General features: G+C 47.0%; 1 protein-coding gene across 6 annotated transcripts in view; it reads left to right on the top strand.

Annotated features, from left to right (window-relative positions):
- Window positions 1–252: 252 nt before the first annotated feature.
- Window positions 253–27,877, top strand: part of MAP4K5 (mitogen-activated protein kinase kinase kinase kinase 5) — a 111,536-nt gene continuing 83,911 nt past the window's right edge. For 3 of the 6 annotated variants that reach the window (XM_084834341.1, XM_084834322.1, XM_084834312.1), the window contains exons 1-2: window positions 394–689; window positions 7,466–7,747. In XM_084834341.1, the coding sequence (XP_084690467.1) occupies window positions 7,640–7,747 (108 nt within the window). In that variant the 5' untranslated portion in view covers window positions 394–689; window positions 7,466–7,639. Of the gene's footprint in view, window positions 690–7,465; window positions 7,748–27,877 lie in introns of all 6 variants that reach the window. The other 3 variants (XM_084834331.1, XM_084834361.1, XM_084834371.1) reach the window with 3 other exon arrangements.

The raw sequence follows: 27,877 nt of genomic DNA, 5'->3' as shown, positions 1-27,877 counted from the left end.
CTTTGCGCGGCTGCAGGTCGGCGGCAATAGATCTGGATTAATCCGGTGCGGGGTTCTTGCGTACAGCGAGTTTCTGCTACTTTGCGGTGTGTGTGTGTGTGTGTGTGTGGGGGGGGGGGGGGGGAACAGCGGCTGCTATTCCCTGTGGATTACTCTCCACCTCAACAGCTCGGACCTCCTTTGAGGAGCGGGACAGTCAATCCGGATTACTTAATCCCGAGCGAGGAGAAACGCGTGCCGCGGCCGTGTCTCGCGCGGGCCCGCGGTACGTCGGGGCGGCCGACGGCGGCCTTGCGCTCTGGGAGCGGGGCGGCTTCGGAAGGCCCACTTCGGGGCGCTGTGGCACTGCCTCAGCCCGGCTCGGGCCTCTCGTGGCGCCGACGCGGAGGAGGAGGCCGGGCCGAGGGCGGGCCTGAGGCGGGGAGCGGGCGAGAGGGAGGCGGCCGCGGCAGGAGCGGCAGCGGCGGCTCTTCTGGTCTGGCGTGGCCCGGCGCGGGTTCGAGCGGCGTTCTGGAAGGCGGGCGAGGCCCAGCCCGGCCGCAGCGGAGCCGACCAGGCCGCACCGGCGCGGCGCTCGCAGCCACACAGGCCCTCGCACCGACCCGCGCCTGGACAAAGAGCGGCCTCCTCCGCCGCCGCCTCCTGCGCGGCTCCGGCCGAGGGAGGCGGCGCGGCCCGGCGCGGCAGAGGTAAGGCGCCCGGCGGGGTCGGGGCCTGCAGGGGGCGAAGTGAGCGAGCGGAGACCCCCCCTTCGGCCTGGGCCCGTTGGAGTAGGAGGGGCGGCAGCAGGACGGCCCCCCCCGCCAGTGGGGGCTAAGGGGGGGCTCACGCCCGACAGAAGCGAAGCGGAATGCGGGCGGCGGGGGAGGCCGAAGAGGGCAGCGCTCCTCGCCGTCGGGGCGGGCGGGGGCGGCGGCTCGAGATTGGAGGGGGGGTGGAAGGAAGGTAGACTGCGAGTCGGAGGGAGGCTCCCCGAGTATACTAGGCGGGGGTTGGGGAGAGGCGGAGAGTCCGTGCGGCACGCACGGACTCTCCGCCTCTCCCCAACCCCCGCCTAGTATACTCGGGGAGCCTCCCTCCGACTCGCAGTCTACCTTCCTTCCTCCCACACTTGGGCCGTGTGGGCGGCTGCAGCCCCCGCTGCTCCGTCGCGCGCGCAAGGCTCGGCTGCGCCTGGCGCGCCCGTGGCGGCGGGTATGCGGGCCGTGGCCCTTGCGCGCGCGCACGTGCGTGTTTCTTGGTCACGGACGCTGACCGGGGGCGGGCTCCTCCGCGGGGCGGCCGCCGTTGCGCTGCCCCGCGCACGGGGGTCCGGCCGCCGCCGCCGCCGCCCTCCCCTTGGAAGCCTCCTGCGTTTTTGCCGCCGCGCTTTCCGTCGTCCGTTTTTCTTTGGAATTGCTGCACACAGCACGACGACGAGGCCTTACGTTAGTCAGGGCTGGGACGCCTCCGCCTGGAAGCTCCCGTGCGGCCTCTGGGTGACGAGCCGAAGTGTTGCCTCCTTGCGCGGTGGTGGGAAGCGGCGCTGGTTTGGGGCAAGGTGTTCCCGCTCCTGCCTAGGATGAAGGAGAGGGGAGCCCCGCTCCCCAGCCTTGGAGTTAGGGCTGAACCGCGGAGCGTGTTGGGTGGGTTTGCAACATCCTCTTGTTCCTTGGGCCCCTCGAATGTGTGCCAAGGAGCCTTTGGTGCTTCTCCTCCTCTGTAACCACTGATGACCAGGCAAGTACAGGTTGTGAGGAATGAAGGAAACCATCTGTGCCGCCGGATTTGAACGACCCCAGTTGTCAGCAAGACGTGATGGTTCCTGAGGTTTTTTTTCCCTGAGGAGAAACAGCGGGGCAGATCAATGGGTTCCTTCCAGTGCTAACTTTAGCAAGTAAAAAATAAAAATCAGAAACCTGTTTGTCCATCTGCAGCACAGACAGGGCCTGAAACTCCTTTGACGCCTTGTGATGCATTCACAGCATCCACTGCTCTTGGTCTCGTCTTGCAGGGGCTTGAGAAGATTGGACTCCTTCCCCCTTATGGAATTTTCTTGGATCACATGCCCGTATTCTTGCTAGCCAGGGTTTTACCGTAGGCTCCTGTTCATATGTTTCGTAAGGGATTCATGCTAAAATAATTAGTCGTTGGGGTTGCTGGGATTTCTCTGCTTGTTGCAAACGCCATAACAGGAGCTGGATAAACTTTGTGCTAACTGATTCTGAATCCAAATTCTGCATCTGCTGTGCCAAGAAAAGTTGGATGCTGCAGCCTGTGCAAATGTGCCAAGCAAACAAGTTTGCATACATTTCCGTATCATATCAGTTCTGTTTCTGCAGTGACTCTGCCTATGGATTGCTTGAAATTCTGCTCTGGCCACACTTTGGCAAGCTTTAATTGGTAGATTCATTAGCTAGAGTTGTAAGTTGCCTCATCAGTGGTGGCAAACCTTAATAGAGAGGGAGGGGCCTGAAAGTTGAGGGCACACATTTGGGTGGGGGGCTTTTTGGAAACAATTGCAGCTTTGGTGCATTGTGGCCTTTCTGACCCACTGCAGCTGTTTCTTGAATCCTTTTGACTTCTTGTACTTCCTTTAGTATGTCAAAAAGGAGTCCATGTTGAGCTTTTGTAATATGCAGATTAATTTTGAAAGAATGTCATTAATCAAATAAAAATGGTTCAACTTGTTAGGCACCTCCACGTTCAATATTTCACCAAGCCTGGTACATATAAATCCATCTTTGCAGCCTTGATAGCCAGAAGCTTGGCACGCCTTTAAAAGAGCCGCGATTCTCAGGTTGCTGTTCTGTGTTCAGGATCAGTTCTGCACTTACGCAGTGCCACTGTAGCTTACTTGGCACCTTAACTATATTCCATCTTTTGTTCCAGCAGGGATCTGAGGAGTTCCCTTTTTCTATGGTATCAAACACTCTTAAGGGCCAAACCACATCCTCTGCAGCTCACACCATTACGTAAAGAGTGTTTGCCTCTTTGGGTATTATATTTATGAGAAAAACATTCTTTAAACGGAGGAGGAGCAGCCAAACAGTTTCTCTTGCAGAAGCATCACTGTATGAAATTTCCCTCTGCCAAATGTGGGCCTTTTTCAGCTGGAGAATCCACAGAGATCCTCATCTGTGTCTGCCCTGCCAGCCTGGCCTGTCTCTTTTCCTCACTGTTTTGTGTAGGTTTGTGGTAGAGCATCTAGGATAGCAGCAGCTAAAGGTCGTGCTTGGAATATGGAGGAAACTAAAGGCATAGCCATGGGAGACATCGTGTATGTGTGTGTACAGACGCTTTGTGTTCAGTTAGTTCCCTCCTTTCGCTAGTCTCCGCTGCAGGGACACTGAGTGCCTGTCAGGCTCCTGGCCAGCCCAAGCCCAGGGAAGACCTTTTTGGAGGAGGAGGAGGATTGGGATTCCTCACCAAACCCCACTTCTCATGAAGACATGAGGCACCCTGAGCGATCTGATTGCAGGGATGCCTCACCTGAGGTCTTAAAGAGCCCCTTCGAGTCCATCCAAGCCCTGCTATGGTTCCTGACTCGTATCTCTCATTCCACGGCTCACCAGAGCACTGGTGGTGATGGACCCGGAGGGACCGTCAGAGCCAGCATGGCCACCTAGCTGCCAGAAGACCCTTTTCCCCAGGGTCTACTCAGGAGGAGGAGGACCCAGCTGTAGCCACTGAAGAAGCAGACCCAACTGCCACTGGTATGTAAGGGACAGCCAATATATAAGCTCTCAGTCTTTTCCCAGGCCTTTGCTGGGTCAGCAACTCTGAGCTTCTTACTCCAGCTGTGTGTTCTGGACAATAGTGTGTAGTTTACTTTTTGCATTTTATCCTGTATCTTCAGTACATTAGTACTGAACACACCCCTCGTGTTGAGGGGAATAACCTTCTGAAAACTGTGGGGAAGGTGCTGAGGGGGGGACGTGGCCACCTCGCACAGTACACGGAGGCGCTCTTGGAGAAGGGATGGCATTTGCAGCGACGAGAGCAGCGTGGAAGTCTCCAAATAACATTAGTGTTCTTTGGGTGGCTCACTATATAAAGTAACAGTACAATGAAACCTAACATAAAAATCAGAAAATGATAAAAACAGGAGATAAAACACCATTAATAAAATATATGAAAGAAGAGATGATGTGGGTATGTAGCAATGCATGCTGTATGATATTCCTGTCAGTTGCTGAGGGGCTTGAACCAGGACCCAGAGGGTCAGGTGCCAATTGCCAACTTCCTGTGATACTGCTATTTGGAAGAAAAAATTGCAGGTGGGTAAAGTCAGGACGCAAACATCATAGACTAGAATCTTCCAGATCTTGGGATCAGGTGACCATGCAAAGCCAATCCTGTGCAGTTGTCTGCTATATAAGCCAGCAGTCTGAGGCATGTTTTCAGTCTTGTTATCTGTGCCTTGAAGGCTTTCCCTCACTGCTCTGGGTGCTTGCTATCTGTCCTGGTCTTTCCCTGGTTCAGAAAGGCTTGGAGCTTGCTCTGTTACTGTTGCTTCAACTCAGACTGACAATGTATATCAGAGGTTCCACCCCTTCCTGGCTCTCAACCAGGTCCTAATCTGGGCAGGTGCTTATACACACTTCCCCTTCCTCCTGAGGAGTATCGTGGGCAGCTAGCCAGGCACTTTGCCAGTGGCCCTGAAGTGCCTGCTTGGCTCTTGTGGCCCTGGAGATGATGCGTGGGGCTTTGAGAGCCAGGCAAGAACCCAGGCAACTGATCTTGGGTCCTCCAGTCCTAGGGCATGGAGACCTGGCTCTGACAGCTCCACAGGGTTGCTGGCAATGTGTGGGTCTGCTGGAGGATCCTGTTCTCCCTGCTCCTCCTCCAAGGAAACTTTGAGTTCCAGGTCTGAGCAGGTCTGAACCCTGACATTCCAGCCATTGGGGGCTGGAACTTTCTGGTATCAGCCCTGGGCACTGGACACCTCTGGCTGGTATGTATCACTTCTTGTGCTTCTGTGTATGTTAAGACTCCAAACTGCGTAGACGTGCTGTAGGCAGCTTCACTGCCATTGCCTCATTTCCCCTTTGCACACTTCCTCGCTGAAAACAGATGTCACTAGAAGAACAAAAGATTGCTGTGGCCCAGAGTAGACTTGTGCATTTTGCACACTACAGTTAGAGTACTTCCAAACTGACCACCATAAGAATCCGACCAAGGGTCTGTCTAGTCCAGCTTTCTGTTCACACAGTGGCCAACCAGCTGCCTGTGGGAAGCCCACAAGCAGGCCATGAGTCCAGCACCACCCTCTGGCTTGTGTTCCCAGCAACTGGTATATAGAGGCGTACTGCCTCCAATACTGGAGGCAGAATATAGCCTTTATTACTAGTAGTCCTTGATAGCCTCATCTTTGATTAATTTAGGTGTAACCCCTTTGGCAGCCAGGGAGGATGTTATCGGCAGTTTTATTTCAGTTCCTTTTCTAATTATGCCCAACATGGAATTTGCCTTTTCACAGCAGCCGCGCAATGAGTCAACATTTTCAGTGAGCTGTCCACCACAGCCCCAAGATCTCTTTCTTGGTCAGTCATTGTCAGCTCAAATCCCATCAGTGTATATGTGAAGTTGGGACTTTTTGCCCCAACGTTCATCACTTTACACTAGCTTTCATTGAATTGCATTTGGCATTTTAATGCCCTTTCTCCCAGTTAGGAAAGATCCAACAGCTTTGTCAGTGTGGCTTCATTGAGGCTGGATACAACTGATGTGCGTAGGCCTTCTGAAGGGCAATCTGATGCAGTTGTAATAGTTCTTTCCAGTATAAAATAATCTTAGAAGTGGCCATCTGCTAGGGATGTCCATATTTACAATTTTGTTGGGTGTCTGGACAGACAGTGGTACTGGGGACAGCATCCACCAGGCTGAGAATCTTTGGTTCCATTAAGAAAGAGTCAAACTGCTAGCCCTTAATACTATGATGATGGGCTTGGAAGTATTTTAAATCAAAAAGACCTGAATGGATGCAGGCACTAGGTCTTGTTAAGCAGAGAAATGTTGGTCCCAAATGTTTCACTTGGCTGTTACTGTGCCTATATAATGGGGGATGTCCACGAAGTGCTGGCTTTTTCTTGCTTCAGTAGAGCTGTTTGTAGTCTTTCACTTCTGCCAGTTTCTATCTTCTTGGCTCCACTGCATTTTATCATGTTTCCTACTATTGTTAGGACTTTGAAAGTATTTGATCAATGGCTGGAGGACTTGGAAGTGGGTTTGGTTGGGGGGCCCATATGATTTCCAAGGTGCCCTCTGTAGCTCTTTGTTTTTTTCTTGGAACTAGTAGAAGGGGAGTAAGTTATGCAAGCAGCAACAAGTCTGTGCACATATATATGTCACAAGCTACACAGCGCGCAGAGTTCAGTTTATATTAGCACAGACTTTGTTTTATGTGATACAAAGTTTTGGGTGCTCTTTAGTGTGTATGTCTGTTTCTTTGGGGCCAGAGAGATGTTACGACAGAATACGGGGTTCCCAAACTCATCTTTCCCTTGTAATGCTAATATGGGAGTGGAGAGGTGCATTTAGGGGGGAGGAGCAGCCAGAAGGGTGTACCGTGCCCACCTACTCTCCCCTGCAGATACCCCAGGACTGGCCTTTTCCCTTCTCTCAGTTGGTACATTTTATCTTCCACAAAATGTTGAAGGAACAACATACTGTGATTCCCATTTACATGGTAGCTTCCCCACTACAGGTCTAGCATGGTTACACAAAATTAACTATATGTTAAACAAGGTTGCAAAACTGTAGTATATCTAGTGCTATATATTCTGATGAAAATGGCCCAAGGCTTTTGGAAAAGCACCCCCCCCGGGGGGGGAGCAGGGCAGCGGGGGAGCATTTTCATTAGGAAATCAGCAGGGTTAAGCACTGCTCGCTCCCCGTACACATCCCTTTTGCCCACCCCCACCCCCAATGTTCTCCATTATCTCTGTGAGTGTGGCATTGGGAACATGCATTGGCCAATGTAATGTCTTTGACTTAATTGTCCTGTAAGGTGATCCAGAGTGTGAATGGTCTGATCTGTGGCAAGCTTTTTTCTCTCAGCCTCAGCCCTACTTCATGGTTGTTGAAGTAAGTGTTATTAATACTCTGAACCAGTGGCTCCTTTGGAGATGGAATATGAGGCCAACCTAGTCTGGCTTGGGGAGGCTGTTCTTTCTGGCCTGATGAGGAGGCAACTGTTCCCAAGGTGAGCCCCCCGCCCCCCCGGCATTATTAAGAGCAACAGAGTAGAAGATAGACCGATCTGACCATCCTCCGGGGGCACAATCTACTGGGATGTTCTTCCTGTACAGGCCCATTGAAGTGAATGGGATCTGTGCAAGAGTACAGCAGTTGTACTCCGTGACAGTTAATGGGAAGAGTGGGTCCATTTGTTTTTTCTGTCTCAGGCACCAAAGTGTCCTGGGCCACCTCTGTTCTTGTGTAGAAATCAAACCCACTTAGAATCTCCTTCTTAATGTTTTAGGCCCAAAGAAAAGTGGACCAAAGCCATGTGTGCCACCTGTGGATCGCCTCGCTAGGACCCTGAGGGCATCGCTTTCTTGGTATTGGAAACCCAGCAGTGGGGAAGACCAAGGCAGCTGCGTATCTCTCCTGTTCCCCCTCTTGGGGGGGGGCAGGGGGAGTATATTGACTGACAATGGATGCTCTGACCCGACCAAGTGGGGATATTCTGCGGCGGAATCCACAGCACGACTATGAACTCGTCCAGCGAGTGGGGAGCGGCACGTATGGCGACGTCTACAAGGTGAGAGCCAGAATGGCAGCGCCTTCTGCCTGTTGCATTTCCACTACAAATTGGGATCACTCTTCCCACTCACCCCGAGCCTGCCCCCACATATAGTTTGGGAAGGGCAGCAGCTTCATTGGTGGTGGGAGGGAGAGCTGTGGAGCAGACGTCCAGTCACTGTGCCTCACTTCTTGAGGGCCACTGGGGGGTCCTCTTTCTTGCAAGGCAATATACTGTCACATGCTGTAGGTGCAGTACAAACAGGTAAATCCAGAAAGTCTTCTTAAATGATGAATCATTACATATTATTCTCTCGGGTTTGCCGTTAGATTGGTTGACATTTCTTAATGCACCTTTTGTTGTTGTCCTCTTACATCATAGCTGTAAAACAGTGCTAGAACTAGAAGAAAGGGGAGCAGGGTGAGCCTGCAGAGGCAATATTCTATCCTTTGGGGTTCAAAAACCCCCACCTGTTCAGAATTAATTTTGAAAACTTGGGACAGCTGCGATTCCATCTTTTTGACTCAACTCTGACAAATGTGGCTTCTAATAGTTGGCCGGGGTTCTCCGGTCTGATTAGGGGAGAAAGGAGAATACCCTCAGGATGTTTATTTTAAAAATGCTGGATTGGCTGCCTGAGGAAAGAGGGTAATCAGTCAGGGTTAGTCTGGTGGACCAAGCAGCTTGTGGGGAAGGAGATAATTCCTTCTTTTAACAACTGGATTTGGAATTGGAGGGGCCAAATTGTGGGGGCCAAGATCATCTGTGCTCATCTAAGAAATGTACAACATGACTCAACCTTTCTGACAAAATCCGGTCACCTTCTATCATTGCAGTGTAAGTGACTGACCTCTGTTTTGTCTTCTCTTTGTACATCTCAGTCCTTTGGGAATATACCCATTCAGACATTTGACTTGATTACATGTGACTTAAGTATCCTCCCCCCCCCCCCCCCCGGTTAAATGTGATGTTTCAAGACAGCCTTTAACCATGAGGTGAAGTGGTAGGTTTCTGAAGTGGTGAATTAGAGGTTGCATTCAAAGAGGCAGCAGTGTGAAGACAAACAGATCTGACCCAATTTGTTTGGCACAATCTCCTGGCAAGTTCTTCTGTACAAAACCCACTGAAATTGAACAGAAGCTGCACATAAGCCCAGTCATTCATTTTGGTAAGGCCTTTACAAGGGAACCTTCCAGCAAATTATGCTCCATGTGAATGAGTGGGAGGAGGTGCCAGCAGGATTTTCTGGCCACAAATATCATGGCCCACACTTGGGCTGCAGTCATATATAACTGGAGGGGGGCGGTGTTCTTGAGTCTGCATCTACCTTCTGGGAGCTGGAAAAATCCCAAGGGACTTGGTTGTCTGGGCTCCTAGGAATGTTGTTCCAATCCTCTGTTGGAACTGTCATGTAGCTGTGCATTAAGAGGGCACTGGAGATATTATAGTTGGTGGACATGTTGCCTTTCTAACATTGTGTTCCTGCTAGTTGCCTTCAGATACATGGAAAAGACAAATGCTGTTCCTGAGAAAGATGAGCGCTTTGTCTGTCTGTCTGTCTTTGCATGTGGGTTGGTGGAACATCAGCTGATCCTCAAGGACCTGTGCGATCAGCAACGTGTTTCAGCTTGGCTACGCTTTGGCTGTGCATTGATACACATCTAAGCTGGGAAATCGACTGCAATTGCGCTTCCGTGGTCTCTGTGCAGGGCCCACAGTAGCTCTCGCTTACGACTTGGAGTCTGCAGCAGGAGTGTGTTCTGGGCTCCACTTCTTGAAATGGTTGGTCTGCACACTTTTAATGAACTTGCCCTACTAGTCAATTCAGTTAAGGCAGTGAAAAGATTCAGCACTTGAAGCTGTGCTTATGTGCCTCAGACTCTTAAGCTAGTAAGGAAACAGTCCTTAGGGATATGTGGATTGAATCGCTGTTGTAGGTGCACTGTCAAATGTGATCTCTGGTGCAGAATTCCATACTCTCTGAAACACAGCTTCTTTTTTTAAAAGTCATTTTATAACCTGTCTTTTGGCTCAGAGGGCACCAAGGCGGTTAACCATGAGTGACTAGTGAAGTGTTGGAAGGCTGAGGGAAGCTAAGCAGGACTTAAGCCTGATTCTTAATGATACTGTAGCTGTGTGATTGCCATTTTTGCTGGGCCTTTCCTCTGTTGCTACATTAGTGTTGGAAATGGAGGGAGTACATTGGAAGACCCAGCGATGTGTTTTCCTTCTGTGTCAGCACTGCCTGCAACATAAGCGACTGGTCTTCAGCACAGCCCCTGCAGCAAGCAGGTGTAGGCACTTAGGAAGCTAGATAAGAAAAAGGGAGGGGAACCCTCAATTGAAGTGTCAAACAAGATCAAAAGGACCAAAAAGCTGCAATCATGTCAATTAGAAGTTAAGTGTAGAAACAACACCACATTCTGGAGTTGTCGTCCTTGTATAAACAATTGTGTTGACTTTATTTATTATGTATCACCACCTTTATCACTGTCTGATATTACTTTGAGATAGCATGGTGTATAAATATTGTTAAATACCATTGTTTTGAAACCGTGTATTCACCTAAGACCATTTTGGTTTAAAAGATAATTGTATTTTCCAAGTATAATTGCTCTCTAATTGTCCAAATGTACTTTATACAGTTTTGGTTGAACCTTTAATTGTATTGACTTTACTAGGCATGATTGCCTTTATCCTTGTCAGAAATTATTAACTTGAGACAGCATGATACACAAGTAATTCTTGGAATCAATTTTTGAATTTGCATATAAACCTTGGAACATATTTTGTGTATTCCACGTTTATGGTCTGCTCTGCACAAACGCAAATAGCATTATAATTGACATTACTGCACCTTTTTCGCCCTTTTGATCTTGTTTGGTACTTAGGAAGCTGTCTTATTCTGAGTCAGATCCTTGGTCACTCTAGCCCAGTGTTGTTGACACTGACCGGCAACAACTCTCTGGAGTTTTGCTCCAATGATCTTCTTAATCAAACACATTGCTCCAGTGATCTTAATGGCTGCATTTTTGCTTTGGCACATAAAGGTCCCTGTGTCCTTTTCTTTGGGCCGAAGTTACTATGAACTTGATTTGATTTTAAGTTGGTGTGCTTATTTATATATTATATTTCTGTACTGCCCAATAGCCATAAGAGCATAAGAAGAGCCATGCTGGATCAGACCAAGGGTCCATCTAGTCCAACGTTCTGTTCACACAGTGACCAGCCAGCTGTTGACCAGGAACCCACACGCAGGACATGAGTGCAACAGCACCTTCCCTCCCATGTTCCCCAGCAACTGGTGTACATAGGCTCATTGCTTCTGGTACTGGGGGTAGCACACAGACATCAAGACTACTAGCCATTGAGAGACTTTTCCTCCAGGAATTTGTCCGACCCCCTTTAAAGCCATCGAAATTGGTGACTATCACCACATGCTGTGGATGCGAATTCCATAGTTTAACTCTGCGCTGTGTGAAGAAGTCCTTCCTTTGATCTGTCCTGAATCTCTCACCAGTCAGCTTCATAGGAGGACCCCAGGTTCTAGTATTTTGAGAGAGGGAGGAAAATGTCTCCCTTTCCACATTCTCTGTGCCATGCATATTTTGTAGACCTCTATCATGTCTCCCCCCTTGCTCTCTGGGCAGTTCACAACAATTTTTTATGTATATCAGAAATCTCATTTTCTGAGCTGCTTTGCAGCCAAGCAGTGCTTGGGATGAAGCATCTTCCCAATCCCTTCTCCTGGTTCTCCCCAGTATCATGAACATTAGCAAAGTGTCTGATTTCTTGGCTAAAAGACTGCTGCCTCCTATATTCCTGACCCTCTTAATGCAGGTGGAGGTATATTTGTCTGCCTCTTGTGGGAATGTGGCATTTATAGGGCCTGATTAAAAGGACACAAGTCCTCCGAGTTAAGACTAGCTTGCAAGAAGCAAAATCAGATTAAGGCAAATACTCTGTTTGCAGCGTGGTTGGTATTGGATGTGTTCAGTTCTGCAGATGTTTGTTTTAGTCCTGAAACCTTCTCCATCTTCACTCAGGATTGCTCATATGGCCATCCTGGTTGTGGATTTGGTGCTCTGGTTGGAGTGTAAGATGCTGCCTTCTCCTCCCAAGCCAGGGCCCTGCTACAGCTAGCCCTGTGCCATCTTCTGTTACAGCCACTCTCCAAAGTCTCAGGAGAGAGACCTCTTTCCCTACAGGGAAGCATGGCACGCTGTTCGTCTGAACAGCATGAAGTGCAGAATCCTCTCTTCGCTGCAGAACGTTGCAGTCATTGGGTGGGCAGAAGAAGGAGATGCGAGCAAGGATGTCTGGAGGGAACTCTTGATTGTATTTTTATTAGCATGGTAAAGCGGCCCTGGGGCAGTGTCTTTGAAGAGTGTGGTATAAATGCCTGAAGTAAATAAATAAGGCAGCTTGCAAGTGGTGAGAGCTGCTGTAGTGGCTCAAGGCTGTGAAGCCCTTTGTCCAAGTCTCACCTTGGCTGTAAACTCATGAGGTGGCCTCAAAGCCAATGGCTACTTTCTTTGCCTCAGTGTTTCTTCCCTACATGTGCAATATGGATATAATAACAACAGTGACCTGCTTGCAGTGCTCCTGTATGTCTTCCTGGGAATATTCAGAAGGTCCTCTAGAAATGCTAAGTATGGATTTATTTAATGGCCCTGCTCTCTGTATGCAATTGTAGGCTGAGGTGGTGATGCAGTTTATGGCTGGAAGGAGGGTTGGTCCCTCCCTCGGTCTCTCCCTCACTCTCCATATGTTTTACCCTAGATGTCCCCATATCCTAAACCTTCCCCCAGTATTTTCAGAGAATCAAGTTGGACTGAGGCTTTGGAAGTGTTAGCTTCTGTGCGAAGTTATTTCTAGTGCAGGTGTCTTGGTACTCCTGAGCTGTTATGCTCTCGAAGTGCGAAAGTCTGAAAGGAGCCTCAAAGTGTGTCATTCAGCAGGCCCTCTGAATGCTTTTTTTGCTGCTGGATTTGATGGTAGACATTCAGTTGCGTGGGGTCATCTCGGCTGATTCTGTTCCCTGCTTTTAAATCCATAGGATATTGACTTGGAAGGGAGCAAAGGTCACCTGGTTTAATCTCCTCCAGGGGCTGATGCTAGTCCTATGCAGGCATTCAGTATGGTCCGGTGAGGGCTAATGTTTAGCGTAGGGCTTCGAAGTCTCTTGTCTCTCTGCTGCCATTCCTGGAAAGGTGCCTGGGATATTCCTCAAAGGAGCAGGGAAACAGGAAGGGGACCTGGTAGCAATTGGAGGATGGAATGGAAGGAGTGGTGCCAGTGAGTGGGGCAAGAGTGGGCAGCTGCAGTTGCACAGAAGGCTCCACTTACTTCTGGCCTGGGTTGTTTCCGGTTTTATTTTTACTGCAAGTGGAGAGGTGCTTGCTATGTTAGAAGCATTCACTTTTGCTGGCAATGGTACAAAGTAAAATGTTTCCCCTCCTCCTCTAGATACAAAAGTGATTGTGTAGGTGTTCAAAGATGGGAGAACTCTTTCCCACCCAAAATCTAACTTGACAGGAGCTGTCACAGTTAATTGGGTTTCCCCCTAGGCCCCCTGGCCAAGCTGTCCTCTGTGATTAGAGAGGCTGTCTTCTGGGAAACCATCTCACGTGCTTCCTCTCAACGACTTTTTTTTCATAGCATGAGCCCTCTGTTAGGTGACTGGGTGGAGCACCTTGAGGGGCTGGTTTGAGCTTGTTCAACAATTGAGAGTCGGAGGTGATTGTCTCTAGGTGGTTCTGCAGGAGCCAGAAATCCAGGCTGTGTTGGTCGTGCCCCTTTGCTGACCATCTTGGGTCATTCACAGTCGCTGTCAGCACTGGGTTGCCTACTTCCATGTGAAATTCCCCCTTCCAAAGTTTTATGATCAGGCATTCAGATTTCATCTTATATGGATTGGCACCCTCCAAGACCCCCAAGTGCACCCACCGGACCCCAGCCTCCTCCTTTCTCTCCCCCGCTCCCCACCACGCTCCAGAACCTTCCTTGCCTCTGTGGCCTTTCCCCTCACCGCCACTGTGATCCGTCTGTCCGTCCTTCCTCTCACTGCTGCTGTGGCCTTTCCTTCATCCTGCTGCCTTACCTTTTCTCCTCGCCACTGGCCTTTCCTACCTTCTTCCTCGTCCTGCCTCCACTCCGGCCCTGCCTTTCCTTCCCTCTTGCCATGCTCCCACAGATTGGGATTTAAGGTGAGCATGGCAGGAGATGGGGGGAATAGAAAGGAATCATGAGAGGTGGGGGGGGGAAGAGGAGGAAGAAAATAGCAAGGGGGAGGAAGGAAAGAGTGAGGGGGAGAGGAGGAGGAGGAAGAGGAAGCTATGCCCACCACATCCCCACACCAACAGTAATTTTTTATGATGCCCATGGACATATTCAAAATGTGTCTCTGACCCAAAAATGTTGCCTACCCCTGATCTAGGGCCTGGTGATAGGCCGTCTGCCTAATGTCCCAATCTGGGACATTAAATCTGTAAAAGTCAGGATGGGGTACTTGGATTGTTGTAAATGCAGGAATACATTTGGTTTGGCCAATTTCTTTTTTGCCTCAGATTTAAAAAAAAAGTTTCCTGTAATATGTGACAATAAAATACTTTTCCGTCTCTAAAGGTGTTGTTTTAATGTTGCATAATTAATTCAGCTTTCAGTTGCCTCTGACCTGGTTCTTATGTAACGACAATCCATTGTTTAAAAACCAGTAGGTTGTTGTGCATGGTAGTGCATCCGCCTCTTCCATGCTTACTGCACAACCACAATCAGCTTCTTCATAGGTTGTGCAGTGTGATGTGCGAACCTGGATTGCTGGGTTGTTTAGGGGCCAAACAACCAGTGGACAGCCCATGGTTTGTTGGGTTAACCGCTGGGTGGTTTAGTCCTTATACAACCCAGTGGTCTGCGTTCACACATTACACTGCACAACCTGCAAAGGAGCTGCTTGTGTGTTGTGTGCTAAAGTGGAAGAGGTGGGTGTGCTTTAGGCAGTCTACCCACTTGGGCACAGCAGCCTGTCCATTTTTAAACCAATGGGTTGTCGTTCCATGTGACTAGCCCCACTGTTTAGCCAAAACCATAAGCTTCCTCCAAATAACCAGGCTATTGCTCTTAACCAAGGTGTGAAGCTGGTGAGCGAACTGGATAAGAAGGAGTCTATTTAGCTTTAAGTGCGGTTAACGCTGGTGCCTATGTCATGCTTAACCGTGGGGATAGACTTGCAGGGGATGTCATGCTCCACAAGGGAAGGAAGGGGCAGGGGTGGAGGAGGGGTAGAGGGAGTACATGCTTCTGCAGCCCCTCTCACTTGCTTATCCAAGGTTAAGCAATCTGGAGTGTTATGTGGGCACCAGTCCCAAGAAACCTTAATGATTGCTGCACAGACCTCTCAAAAGTCCTGCTTGCTTGCTTGCTGGATCCAGAGGGTTGATGGTTTTTAGTGTTAAAATCAGAAGGGATCTCCCTTTCAGTGTACATTTTGGCTCAGCTGTTAGCACTTTTCAATTCATTTCTGGATGGCTGAGCCAGAGACCTAGCTTTTCACTCCCCACGGCTCAGAGGGAAGGCAAGAGGCTGCATTGCAGGGTTATGACACCATAAAGGCATTGATATGGAAAAGCTAGAAGAAACATTCCTCTTCTGTGTTTGTGTGTGTGTGTGTGTTTCAAAGCTATGCATGTGATTTCTTTTCCTTGTTTTTACACCGCTTGCTCAGATATGGCTGAGTATATTCACCACTTCCATCTGATTTTATTTTATTTAAAATATTTCTATACTGTCCTTCATTATCAAATTGCAGGGCGATATATAAAATGCATTAAAACAACACTTAAAATAAAATACAAAAATAAAAAAACAGCAGGGAAAATGTGCCAAGCTAGGTATTAAAATTAGCAAATGGCTGGGTGTACAGAAGTGTTTTCAGCGGGCACCTAAACACTCTCAAGGATGGAGCCTGTCACACTACAGCAGGGAGAGAATTCTGAAGAGTTATTTGCCAGGTCAGCCTTGCAAATATGTATACAAAAGTTACTAGTCCACAAAGGTTTATCTTTGCCCCATATCTGTGTTAAATGGTTTTGTGTCCTCAAAAGGGGTGGGTATCAACACCTTTTGTAAAGTTCCATTGTCTTGCCTGCTCCAAGTTATTTGCAATTCGCACTGTCTTCTAGGTCAGGGGTGTTGAACATCTGGCCTGTGGGCCAAATCTGGCCCTCTGGGGTTCCCCAGATGGATAATAAAGAACTGCAATTTAATTTATTTCGCATTAGATGGTGAGGATCTCTGTTGTTACCCTAGAAGAATGGGAAGGGTGTGTGTTAAAAGGTTTGGTGCAAAAGACCTGTTGATTGAAGCGTGTGCAGCAGTCATGCCCGATTCATTGTGTTTGACTAAATATCAGTTGCGTAATGGTTTCAGATTGTTCCAAGTAATTTCTCTGCGGTCTGCACGTGGTGATGGCATTGTATATGCACATTTTGCAACTTTTAAACTTAACTGTCGCCTGGAAATATTTTTGTGGGTCATTGTGCAATTGTAATCCCTACCCCAGAGCTTACAGGGTGGGAAACCACCCTTCCCTACCCCCATTCAGGTCTTTCCACTACTCCAGCTCAGGAGAGGCCATATAACTCAGCTTTCTCCAACCTGGTGCCCTCTAGATGTTTTGTACTACAGTTCCCAGCATCCCTGACCATTGGCCATGCTGGCTGGAGCTGATGAGTGTTGAAGCTGGAGGGCAACAGTTTGGGAAAGGCTGATTTAAACCATGAAAACAAAGGGTCAGATGTGTCAGAGAGAGAGGTGAAAGGAAAAGACAATGAGAGTGATGAATGCTTAAGGGCAAACCAGACATCACTTTAATAGCATGGTTAGCAACTTTGTCTGGGTTTTAAAAATGAATACATAGGCATGGATGTGGGGGAACAATTCTTACCGGGATTTCAGGGTGAGCAGAGGGGAGGTTTAACCTTTCCCTACCTGCCTGTGATCCTGATGAAAATTCCTTCTCCACACTGCAGCAGTAAAGCACAGAATCATAGAACAGTAGGGCTGGAAGGGGCATATAAGACCATCGAGTCCAACCCCCTGCTCAGTGCAGGAATCTAAGTCAAAGCATCCCTGACAGGTAGCTGTCCAGCTTCATCTTGAATGCCTCCAGTGTGGGAGAGCCCACCACCTCCCTAGAGGTGTATATGTCTAATTTAGTCCTCAGTTTATGGTTCACCCCTTGATATCTACCTCTGTAATCTCTTGGAAGGCTGATATGGAGGAAAAGGCTGTCAGTGGCTACTAGTCCTGATGACTGTATGTTACCTTCTGTATCAGAGACAGTATGCCTATGTACCCTGGTTGTTGGGAACATGAGTAGGAGGGTGCTATTGCACATACTCACATACTATGTGTAGCTTTCCCAGAGGCAGCTGGTTGGCCACTGTGTGAACAGAATGCTGGACTGGATGGACCTTTGGTCTGATCCAGCATGTCTCTTCGTATGTTCTTATGATAGGCTATGAGCATAGAGAAATCCAGGGTGCATTTTTCAGGAAGTGATGCCATTAACAACATATTTTGGTTCTTATTATGAATTGTAATGTATTGGAGTTAAAAGCACTTGGTGATTAAAAACACACACACATCAGTTTGTGTGCAAGTTGGTTCTTGTGCATATACGTTCCTGACATGTACCTTCCTGACTGAGTTGTAGAGTGGACGAAATATGTGAGTGCTTCTTGCAAGCATAGGCTCAGTGTTACAGATAAGTTCAGAAATGATACTAGCCCACAAAAAACAGATTGCCCCACCAGCCTGCACAGACCTGTATTAATCATATGTGACTTTAGACTGGGGTGGGGTGGTGGGAAAGGAGAACAAACCCTAAAAAAAGCTTCCCTTGTGGATCGCCTGAAGGAAATTCTTTCTCGCCAGAGGTGACCACCTTGTTGTAGCATTGCTACACAGCTGCGTTCTAGGGGGTGTGAGAATTCAGCCCTCTCAATCATGTTATACCTGTTTCCCAATAAGCTTTACTGTGGAGCTTGTTCCTCTTGCAGGAAGTGTGCCCAGCAGGCACTTACGTAATGGCTCTGGATTCAAATGGCTCTCAGATTGCTGGCTTTGGCCGTTGGCCTTCACGGCTCCTTCGCAGAGAGAGGAGGCCTTTACTCTGCTCGGTTCTTGACGTCACCCAAGTGCCTGTTGGAGCCTGCAGCTTACCAGGTTGTAACTGGGTCAGGAGTTACCTGATTTTTTTGTTAGAGGGTGGACTAAGATTCCCATCAAGGGCATTTGCAAAGTGACACTAATTACTTTTAAAGAAGTTACTGTTTGGTGAAAGTGCCAGTATTTTATTTATTTATTTATTTATTTATTCATTTAATTTCATTTCATTTCTATACTGCCCAATAGCCAAAGCTCTCTGGGCGGTTCACAGAAATTAAAACCAAACAGCACACAATAAAACAATATAAAATATATAGAACATTAAAACCACAATATAACAATGCAACCACAATAAAACCTAGCAGCAGTGCAGTATGGTGAATGAGTTAGAATATGCTGGGCTTGGATATGGCAGACTGGGACTGGGTGACAATTCTGTCCTAGATGAACTATTGTTCTCATTCCAAATGAGGCAGAGTAATATATTCAAAGAGTTGACTTTCCTTGAACCCCTTGGAGAAAGGATATGATTTCAACGAAAACCTTCTAATTGGTCCAGTGGCTACCTAATGCAAAGAGAAAACTCTCTGGAAAAGACCCTGATGCTGGGAAAGACTGAAGGCAAAAGGAGAAGGGGACGGCAGAGGATGAGATGGCTAGATAGCATCACTGATGCAATGAGTATGAACTTGAGCATGCTCCGGGAGAGAGCGGAGGACAGGAAGGCCTGGCGTGCTATGGTCCATGGGGTCACGAAGAATCAGACACGACTGAACGACTGAACAGATAGGTAATGACAACAACCCAGGAACAGGGCGTTCCTGGGTTGTTAATTGAAAGTGATACTCGGCCCTGACAAGGTTTAAGCAGAGGAGGAGGAGGAATCCACATGGCTTGAGTCAGACAGGCTTGAGGCCTGCGTGAAGCTGGTATGTGCTCCATCCCCTTCTGTGTTGGGCAAGAACTGGTGTAGCAGAGATACTCTATTCTGCACTGGTCAGACCTCACCATTAAATGTTGCTTATACTTCTGTTATTCCTAAACCTGGTAACGACCATACCCACCGCGTAAATTACAGGCCAATTTCTTTAATCAATGTGGACACTAAAATATTAACAGCAATTCCTGCTAATAGACTTCAGTGGGTGATATATACATTAGTGCATCCCGATCAAGTGGATTCGGCAAAGATACCAAATCTATTTAATTGCCTTGAATAACAAAAGACCTGATTTGGCAGTGGTTGTTTCACTTGATGCTGAAAAAGCATTTGACAAATTACATTGGTAGTGTATGTTTGTGACTTTAGAAAAATTAGGCTTTTCCCAAGAATTGTCAAGATTGATTAGAATTTTATATCTCTCTTCTTAGTCTGATTAGAATTTTATATCTCTCTTCTAAGTCGCGAGTGATGACAAATGGAATTCTTTCAACTTTTTGTCTACAGGGGGGTGTAAGGCAGGGCTGCCGTTTTTCTCACTTGATACGTGTCTGGAATCTGTGGCATGTGCAATTAGGCAGAACAGAGAAATGCATGGGTTTGTGCATGAGCAGGTTGAATATAAAACAGCTCTACATGCAGATAATTTGTTATTTATCAATAGGTTAGAGCCTTCTATGCTAACATTAATAAGATTAATTGACACCGTTTGGGCTGCACTATTAATTGGTCAGAATCTGAATTAATGCCAGTAGGTTGTTTTAAGTTACCCAATGTAGTTACTAAATGGAAATTCCCCTGGTGTTCAGAACTTAAAACATATCTTGGAATACAGTTGCCTAGAGATATTCCTCAAACGTTTAAACTGAATTTAAATGGATTGCTGACAAATATTTTTGGATTGGGAAAGATTTGTTGTTGTTCAGTCGTTCAGTCGTGTCCGACTCTTCGTGACCCCATGGACCATAGCACGCCAGGCCTTCCTGTCCTGCGCTGTCTCCCGGAGCGTGCTCAAGTTCATATTCATTGCATCCGTGATGCTATCTAGCCATCTCATCCTCTGCCGTCCCCTTCTCCTTTTGCCTTCAGTCTTTCCCAGCATCAGGGTCTTTTCCAGGGAGTTTTCTCTTCGCATTAGGTGGCCAAAATATTGGAGCTTCAGCTTCATTATCTGTCCTTCCAATGAGCACTCAGGGTTGATTTCCTTTAGGATGGACTGATTTGACCTCCTTGCAGTCCAGGGGACTCGTAAGAATCTTCTCCAGCACCACAGTTCGAAAGCATCAATTCTTCGGCGCTCAGCCTTCCTTATAGTCCAGCTCTCACAGCCATACATTACTACTGGGAAAACCATAGCTTTGATTAGACGGACCTTTGTCGACAAGGTGATGTCTCTGCTTCTTACTATGCTGTCTAGGTTGGCCATAGCTTTCCTCCCCAGGAGCAAGCGTCTTTTAATTTCATGGCTACAGTCACCGTCTGAGGTGATCTTGGAGCCCAAGAAAGTAAAATCTGTCACTGCTTCCATTTCTTCCCCTTCTATATGCCAGGAAGTGATGGGGCCAGATGCCATGATCTTAGTTTTTTTAATGTTGAGTTTCAAACCAGCTTTTGCACTCTCCTCTTTCACACTCAACAAGAGGCTCTTGAGATCCTCTTCGCTTTCTGCCATTAGGGTGGTATCGTCTGCATATCGGAGGTTGTTGATAATTCTCCCAGCAATCTTAATTCCGACCTCTGATTCATCCAACCCGGCATTTCTCATGATGTACTCTGCATATAAGTTAAATAAGCAGGGTGACAATATGCAGCCTTGTCGTACTCCTTTCCCAATTTTGAACCACTCGGTTGTTCCATGTGTGGTTCTTACTGTTGCTTCTTGACCCTCGTACAGGTTTCTCAGGAGACAGGTAAGGTGGTCTGGTACTCCCATCACTTTAAGAATTTGCCACAGTTTGTTGTGATCCACACAATCAAAGGCTTTAGCGTAGTCAATGAAGCAGAAATAGACGTTTTTCTGGAATTCTCTTGCTTTCTCCATGATGCAGCGAATGTTGGCGATTTGATCTCTAGTTCCTCTGCCTCTTCGAAACCCAGCTTGTACTTCCGGTAGTTCTCGGTTCGCATACTGCTGAAGCCTAGCTTGTAGGATTTTGAGCATCACCTTGCTGGCATGTGAAATGAGCGCAATGGTGCGGTAGTTTGAACACTCTTTGGCATTGCCCTTCTTTGGAATTGGAATGTAAACTGACCTTTTCCAGTCTTGTGGCCACTGTTGAGTGTTCCAGATTTGTTGGCATATTGAATGCAGCACTTTAACAGCATCATCTTTTAGGATTTTAAATAGCTCAGCTGGAATACTGTCATCTCCGCTAGCTTTGTTGTTAGTAATGCTTCCTAAGGCCCACTTGACTTCACTCTCTAGGATGTCCGGCTCAAGTTCAGTGACCGCACTATCATGGCTATCAGGGACATTCAGATCTTTCCTGTATAGTTCTTCTGTGTATTCTTGCCACCTCTTCTTAATCTCATCTGCTTCTGTTAGGTCCCTGCCTTCTTTGTCCTTGATCATGCCCGTCTTTGCACAAAATGTTCCCTTGAGATCTCCAATTTTCTTGAAGAGATCTCTAGTCTTTCCCATTCTGTTGTTTTCCTCGATTTCTTTGCATTGTTCATTTAAGAAGGCCTTCTTGTCTCTCCTTGCTATTCTCCGGAACTCTGCATTCAGTTGGATATATCTTCCCCTTTCTCCCTTGCTTTTCGCTTCCCTTCTTTCGTGAGCTACTTGTAAAGCCTCATCAGACAGCCACTTTGCTTTCTTGCATTTCTTTTTCTTTGGGACGGATTTCGTTGCTGCCTCCTGAACAATGTTACGGACCTCCGTCCATAGTTCCTCAGGCACTCTGTCTATCAGGTCTAATCCCTGAAATCTATTCCTCACCTCCACTGTATATTCATCAGGGATATGATTTAGGTCATACCTGAACGGTTTAGTGGTTTTCCCAATGTTCTTCAATTTAAGCCGAAATTTTGCAAGAAGCAGCTCATGATCTGAGCCACAGTCAGCTCCAGGTCTTGTTTTGACTGACTGTATGGAGCTTCTCCATCTTTGGCTGCAAAGGACATAATCAATCTGATTTCGATATTGACCATCTGGTGACGTCCATGTGTAGAGTCGCCTCTTGTGCTGTTGGAAAAGAGTGTTTGCTATTATCAGCATGTTCTCTTGGCAAAACTCTATTAGCCTTTGTCCTGCTTCATTTTGTACACCAAGGCCATGTCTGCCTGTTATCCCGGTGATTTCTTGACTTCCTACTTTAGCATTCCAATCCCCTATGATGAAGAGGACATCTTTTTTGTATGTTAGTTCTAGAAGGTGTTGTAGGTCTTCATAGAACCGATCAACCTCAGCTTCTTCGGCCTCAGTGGTTGGGGCATAGACTTGAATTACTGTGATGTTGAATGGTTTGCCTTGGATTCGTACTGAGATCATTCTATCATTTTTAAGATTGTACCCCAGTACTGCTTTTCCCACCCTTTTGTTGACTATGAGTGCTACTCCATTTCTTCTAAGGGATTCTTGCCCACAATAGTAGATATGATGGTCACCTGAATTAAATTCGCCCATCCCTGTCCATTTTAGTTTGCTGATTCCCAAGATGTCGATGTTCAATCTTGCCATCTCATGTTTGACCACCTCCAGCTTACCTTGATTCATTGATCTGACATTCCAGGTTCCTAAACAATATTGTTCTTTACAGCATCGGATTTTCTTTTCACCACCAGACACATCCACAGCTGAGTGTCCTTTCGGGTTTGGCCCAGCCGCTTCACTCTTTCTGGCGCTACTTGGAAATACCCTCTGCTCTTCCCCAGTAGCATATTGGACACCTTCCGACCTGAGGGGCTCATCTTCCGGCGTCATCTCTTTTAGCCTTGTGATACGTTCCATGGGGTTTTCTTGGCAAGAATACTGGAGTGGGTTGCCATTTCCTTCTCCAGTGGACCACATTTTGTCAGAACTCTCTGCCATGACCTGTCCGTCTTGGGTGGCCCTGCACGGCATAGCTTATGGCTTCACTGAGTTACGCAAGTCCCTTCGCCACAACAAGGCAGTGATCCATGAAGGGGTTGGGAAAGATGGGCATCACTTAATTTAACTATTTGGGCCAAGGTTAATATATTTAAGGGTAATATATTTAAAATATATTTAATAACCACAGGTAATTTATGTATTGCGTAGTATTCCTCTACATATTCCCCAAACATATTTTCAAAAACTCTATGCAGTATTTTGGGAGTTTATTTGCGGGGTTCTCCTCCCCAGTTTTTGCTTAAGAGGATGCCGTTAGTTGTCAATTAGGGAAGGAGGATTTAATTTCCGAGATCTTGGTTCATATCATAAGGCTTATCTATTATCTCTTAGCAGATTGAAAGATACTTTTTCATTTGACACTCCTCCATGGGTTGTTTTGGAGTCAAACCATTTGACATCTTTTCAGATGGATGGCACTAGGATGTTGTTGTTGTTGTTGTTCATTCGTGTCCGACTCTTCATGACCCCATGGACCATAGCACGCCAGGCCTTCCTGTCCTCCGCTCTCTCCCGGAGCGTGTTCAAGTGGCTCCACCCTCAATTTTGGTGGCGGATCCACCAGGTTGGTGTTTGGGAACCACTGAGATGTGTTCTTTTACGATGAGACTCCTGCCGTTGTCCTTTTAAATGATTTATCATTTTTTTCATTTTGTTGGTGATATGCTACTTGCTAGCCAAGATCTCTGGGCAGTTAACAAAACATGTAAGTCACTTAAGGTTCAATCTTATGGCCGCTAGTCAGATGGCCATAGGATAGGTCAGTTCCCAGAGAAAGGCAGCACGGCCTCGTAGGCAGCATGGATTGGCCCTGAGCTCGTAAGAGTAGTGCGGAGCAGCGAAAACGGGGTGTTTCTGGGAGTGGGCCAGGGCGGGGAGGGAGGAAGTGCCTTTCAGATGCTTCCTATGCGTCGTCTGGTGTCCGTCCGATGCCCCGCTGTGACTTCCAGTGGCTAGACAGCCGAAATCAGCTGTCTAGCTGCGAATGCAGGACGGCTGAAGCGCAGAAGGGAAGATCCCCCCTGCACTGCTCCTGCCGTGCACTGGATAGGCAGTCACCTCTGAGTTCAGAAGCGGCTGCCTATCCTGATAGTATTGTGCCCTCCAGATACAAAATTCAATCCAATAACATGACAAAATAATTTTTTTAACAGTTCTAATACAGTATCAACATGACTAACAAAACCAGCATGAAATCATGCTAGGTACCCCTGAAGTAGCTTTCTGGATGTTGTGCAACAGGTCTTCTTGGGTAAGGTTCCAGTCCTGCTGCCTTGGAACCAGAAGCAACAGTAATCTGACATCAGGGGTGGCACTGTTCAGAAACCAAGGGATTTCAGTCCCATCCCCAGACATGGTCAGTGACCATTCTTGAACAAAAGAATTTTCAAAACAGATATCGATGTGAAATTGCTGAAGTGGAACTCATCAAGAGATTCTACTGTGTTTCCTGTGGTTTGAATATGGGCAAAGGTTGTTTTTTTTTTTAAAATCACACTGCTTATATTAATTGGCTCATCGTTTCAGTGATGTCCAACAACGCTTTGTGAATGGCAACCATTAAGGTAATTATCACTGTCTGTACTTTTTGTATTTCAGTTCCCTCTTACCACACGGTTTATATTCTCATCCCCTGCTATGTGTATATAAATCTACTGGTGTGTATATAAATCAACTGTCCCCAGGATTGCAGACTTCTCTTCCTCCTTCCCATGCATGCTCAGATTCATTGTATGCTTTGCGGCTTGGCAGAGCACACAATAAATAGGCATTGGTGACTATTCGTTTTTCTTTTCATGATCGGAGTGCCTCCCTGTTGTTGTTTTAGCTAAAGACATAATTAAAACAATCATAAAAAGCTACATAAAAAACACAACTGTAAAAGTATAAAACTGGCACCCAGGCAAGTAGACCACCTTACATGCCATAGGCCTGCTTTAATAAAACTGTACTTGCCTGCTGGCAGAGGGACAGCAGAAAAGGGTCCAACCTAGCCTTTCTCAGCTGAGAAGGCCCTGTCTTTGTCCCTACGATATGTGCCACTGATGGCAGTGATACCAAGTGAAGGACCTCCACTGAAGATCTTAAAACCTTGGCCAGCCCTTATGGGAGAAGGCGGTCTTTCGGATAGCCTGGTTTGCTTTTGCCCTGAAACCAGAATTGGAAACCAAGATCAAACTGGGGCTTGCAATTCTGCTAGATTGCTGGTTCAAATGTTAATGGTGATCTCTGGTTTGGTAACTGATTGAATGTGGTTTGGAGAATCAGAAATATCACCTGTTGTTCCTGCCCATACTTTGGGGTAGGTTACCAGGCTTAGTTGTCCAGAACTCAAATTGTGAGGTTCCCAACCTGAGACAGGAGTTGTGTGTCCTCTCTTTCGACAACACCTGCTGTACCTTCCTGATTTCTGTCACTGCAAAGGGTCCTGCCTGGAGCCAGTTGATATTTATGCAACTTTGCTGTTTTCTTTTGACTTCCTGACCTGATTCCCAGTTCAGTCTAGGAGGTGTGTGTTCTCTCTCTCTCTGTCTCTCTCTCTCTGGCCTAGTGTGTTGTGCTGTTTTTGGCTGGTTTTCTTGCAAGTGTTGGAATTGCATGTTGGCAACAGTAACAAAAAATAAAAAATCTTGAAAGTCCACATTCTGCAAGTTGGTAAAACCCATTTCTGCACAGTGGTAGAGCACACTATTCACATGTAGAAGGCCCCAGTTTCAATTCTTGGCAACTTCATTGAGAAGATTTTCTGTCTGAAATCCTGAAAAGCCAGTAACGGTCAGAATAGTCAAAACTGTGTTAGATGGTCCAATGGCCAGGTTCAGTATGCGCTTATATGCACTGGACTCATGCTGTTCCCAGTACTTCTGTGCCTTTCCATTAATGTGCAAGAAACAGTGTTTGAAAAGTAATATGGAAAACAGAAAAGGAATGTATAGAAAAGGAATCCTTTTGTGGAGGAGAGATGCATCTAGTCTAGACATGTTTAACCAGCTGGCTTTATTCCACTGGAGTTCTGAACTCCTGGAACGGCCAAATCAGTTGTTGATCGTCCCTGGAAGCAGAGCATGTTCCGTTCCTAAGCCTTTTCCGATGTGGCTGACTTTGTTCAGTTTTGCCGAACTTTGGGACTACATTTGCTGTTTTTTTTTGGGGGGGGGTGTATTGCTGCTTAGTACATTTTAAATTGACTTCAAGTTTTTTTATTGATTTAAATGAGTTTTGTTATTCTTCTTGATTGGCATTTTTATGTCAGTTTTACCTGTTTTCTAAGCCATCTCGAGAGCCATTTCTTAAGCTAAAAGGCAGGATATGAGGCTTAAAAAAAATAAAAAATCTTCTACTGGAATTTGCACCACCCTGAGAGTCTCTTATGGTTTTGGTTTTTTTCTTGTTTGCTCTCCTTAGCTCAAGAAGACAAACCTGTTAGGGGAGAGTGTGAATCTGACAGAAGTTCAAGAATTTGGTTCCTGTTTCCCTATACTACGTAAACACTGGACCGCAACCCTTATTGGCCGCAGAGGCACCAATGACATCCCTCCCCCCAGTTAAAATTGCATTCCACATAAAACTGCTTCTTGACCCCCCATTGGGGACAACCAGCTGGCAGCCCATGAGCTTCCCTTGGGCCTCCAAAGCGACTTTCTGTTTCCTGGTAGCCTTACCAGATTTTAACCATAGTGTGGTAAAAAACAGCAACACCCACATGTTGCACACAATTTCACTTGTAAGGAAGAGAAGTGATGAATGGATTCTGTACATGTGTTATTAATTTGTCGTCTTGGGTGTGTTCTGGAAAGCCAAATCCAAGTGCAAACATGTCTCTTGAGGGGATGACTCCAGAAGCCCATGTGGTCATCAGCTTCTGACCTTGTGCCAACTGAATGTGCTCCATATCCATTGAGGCCTTGCTTCCTATCCTTATTCTAGAGGTTTAGAACCTCAGGCTGCTTGGAGAGTGACCGTAGCTCAGTGGTAGAGCCCCTGCTTTGCATGCAGAAGGTCCCAGATTCACTCCCTGGTATCTCCAGGACAGGGCTACAAAAGAGTCCTGCTTGAAACGCTAGACAGCTGCTGCCAGTCAGTGTAGACAATATTGGGTTAGATGGACAGAGGGGGGTTTGACTCAGTAGAAGGCAGCTTCCAGTGGTAGGCCCATGGACCAAATCTGGCCTGATCATTTGGACCCACCTGATCATTTGGTGGTTTCCTGGCCATCTGAGTACATGGTGGTGGTGTTAGACTACATGAGGGTCTGTAGCTCAATAGTAGAACCTCTGCTTTGCATGCAGAAGGTCCAGGTTTGATCCCTGGTATCTCCAGGAAAGGGCTAATAAAGAATCCTGCCTGAAACCCTGGACAGATGCTGCCAGTCAGTGTAGACAGTACTGACTTAGATGGACCAAGGGTCTGACTCAGTATAAGGCAGCTTCCAATGTTCCTGTGCACATGAACAGCAAATTTTTAGCTTTCTGTCTTTTGGGGATGTACCTGTAACTATTTTGATCCCCCCTCCCAATAAGTGAGGCTCACACATCTTTATGTATCTATTAGATCTCTCCCCCTACCACATCATAATACTGAAAGCTACATTTATGGCTAGTGGGGGAACTGTAGAAGCACAGGTTTATTTTTATTTCTGTGTGTCTTTTCCCCACTCTCTGCAAGGGCATGGTTTTTCTTTCCTTGAAAAGCTGCATGAATGCCAGTTCAGAGAGAGAGAGAGAGAGATCCCTGTTAATGGTTGGAGTCTGTAAAGTCTCTGTTTAGGCAATGTTTTTTGAGAAGCCCAAACACCTGTCATGATAATGGAGCCTGCCACCGCTTTCTCTCCCTGAGCACCAGCTGGGTAAGTGCATAGAATCCACAATTGCCTATGGCCACTTTAAAAATAAAAAGACTCTGAATGCTGCAAAAGGCGGCTGGGTTGCCCCCACCCCTTTTTTTC

The sequence above is a fragment of the Heloderma suspectum genome, chromosome 1 (genome assembly GCF_057233095.1).
Source record: "Heloderma suspectum isolate Gila_16-S chromosome 1, 16-S_ref, whole genome shotgun sequence".
Classification (NCBI taxonomy): domain Eukaryota; kingdom Metazoa; phylum Chordata; class Lepidosauria; order Squamata; family Helodermatidae; genus Heloderma; species Heloderma suspectum.
Note: the sequence above shows the minus strand (reverse complement) of the source record. Positions and strands in the feature narration are given on the sequence as shown.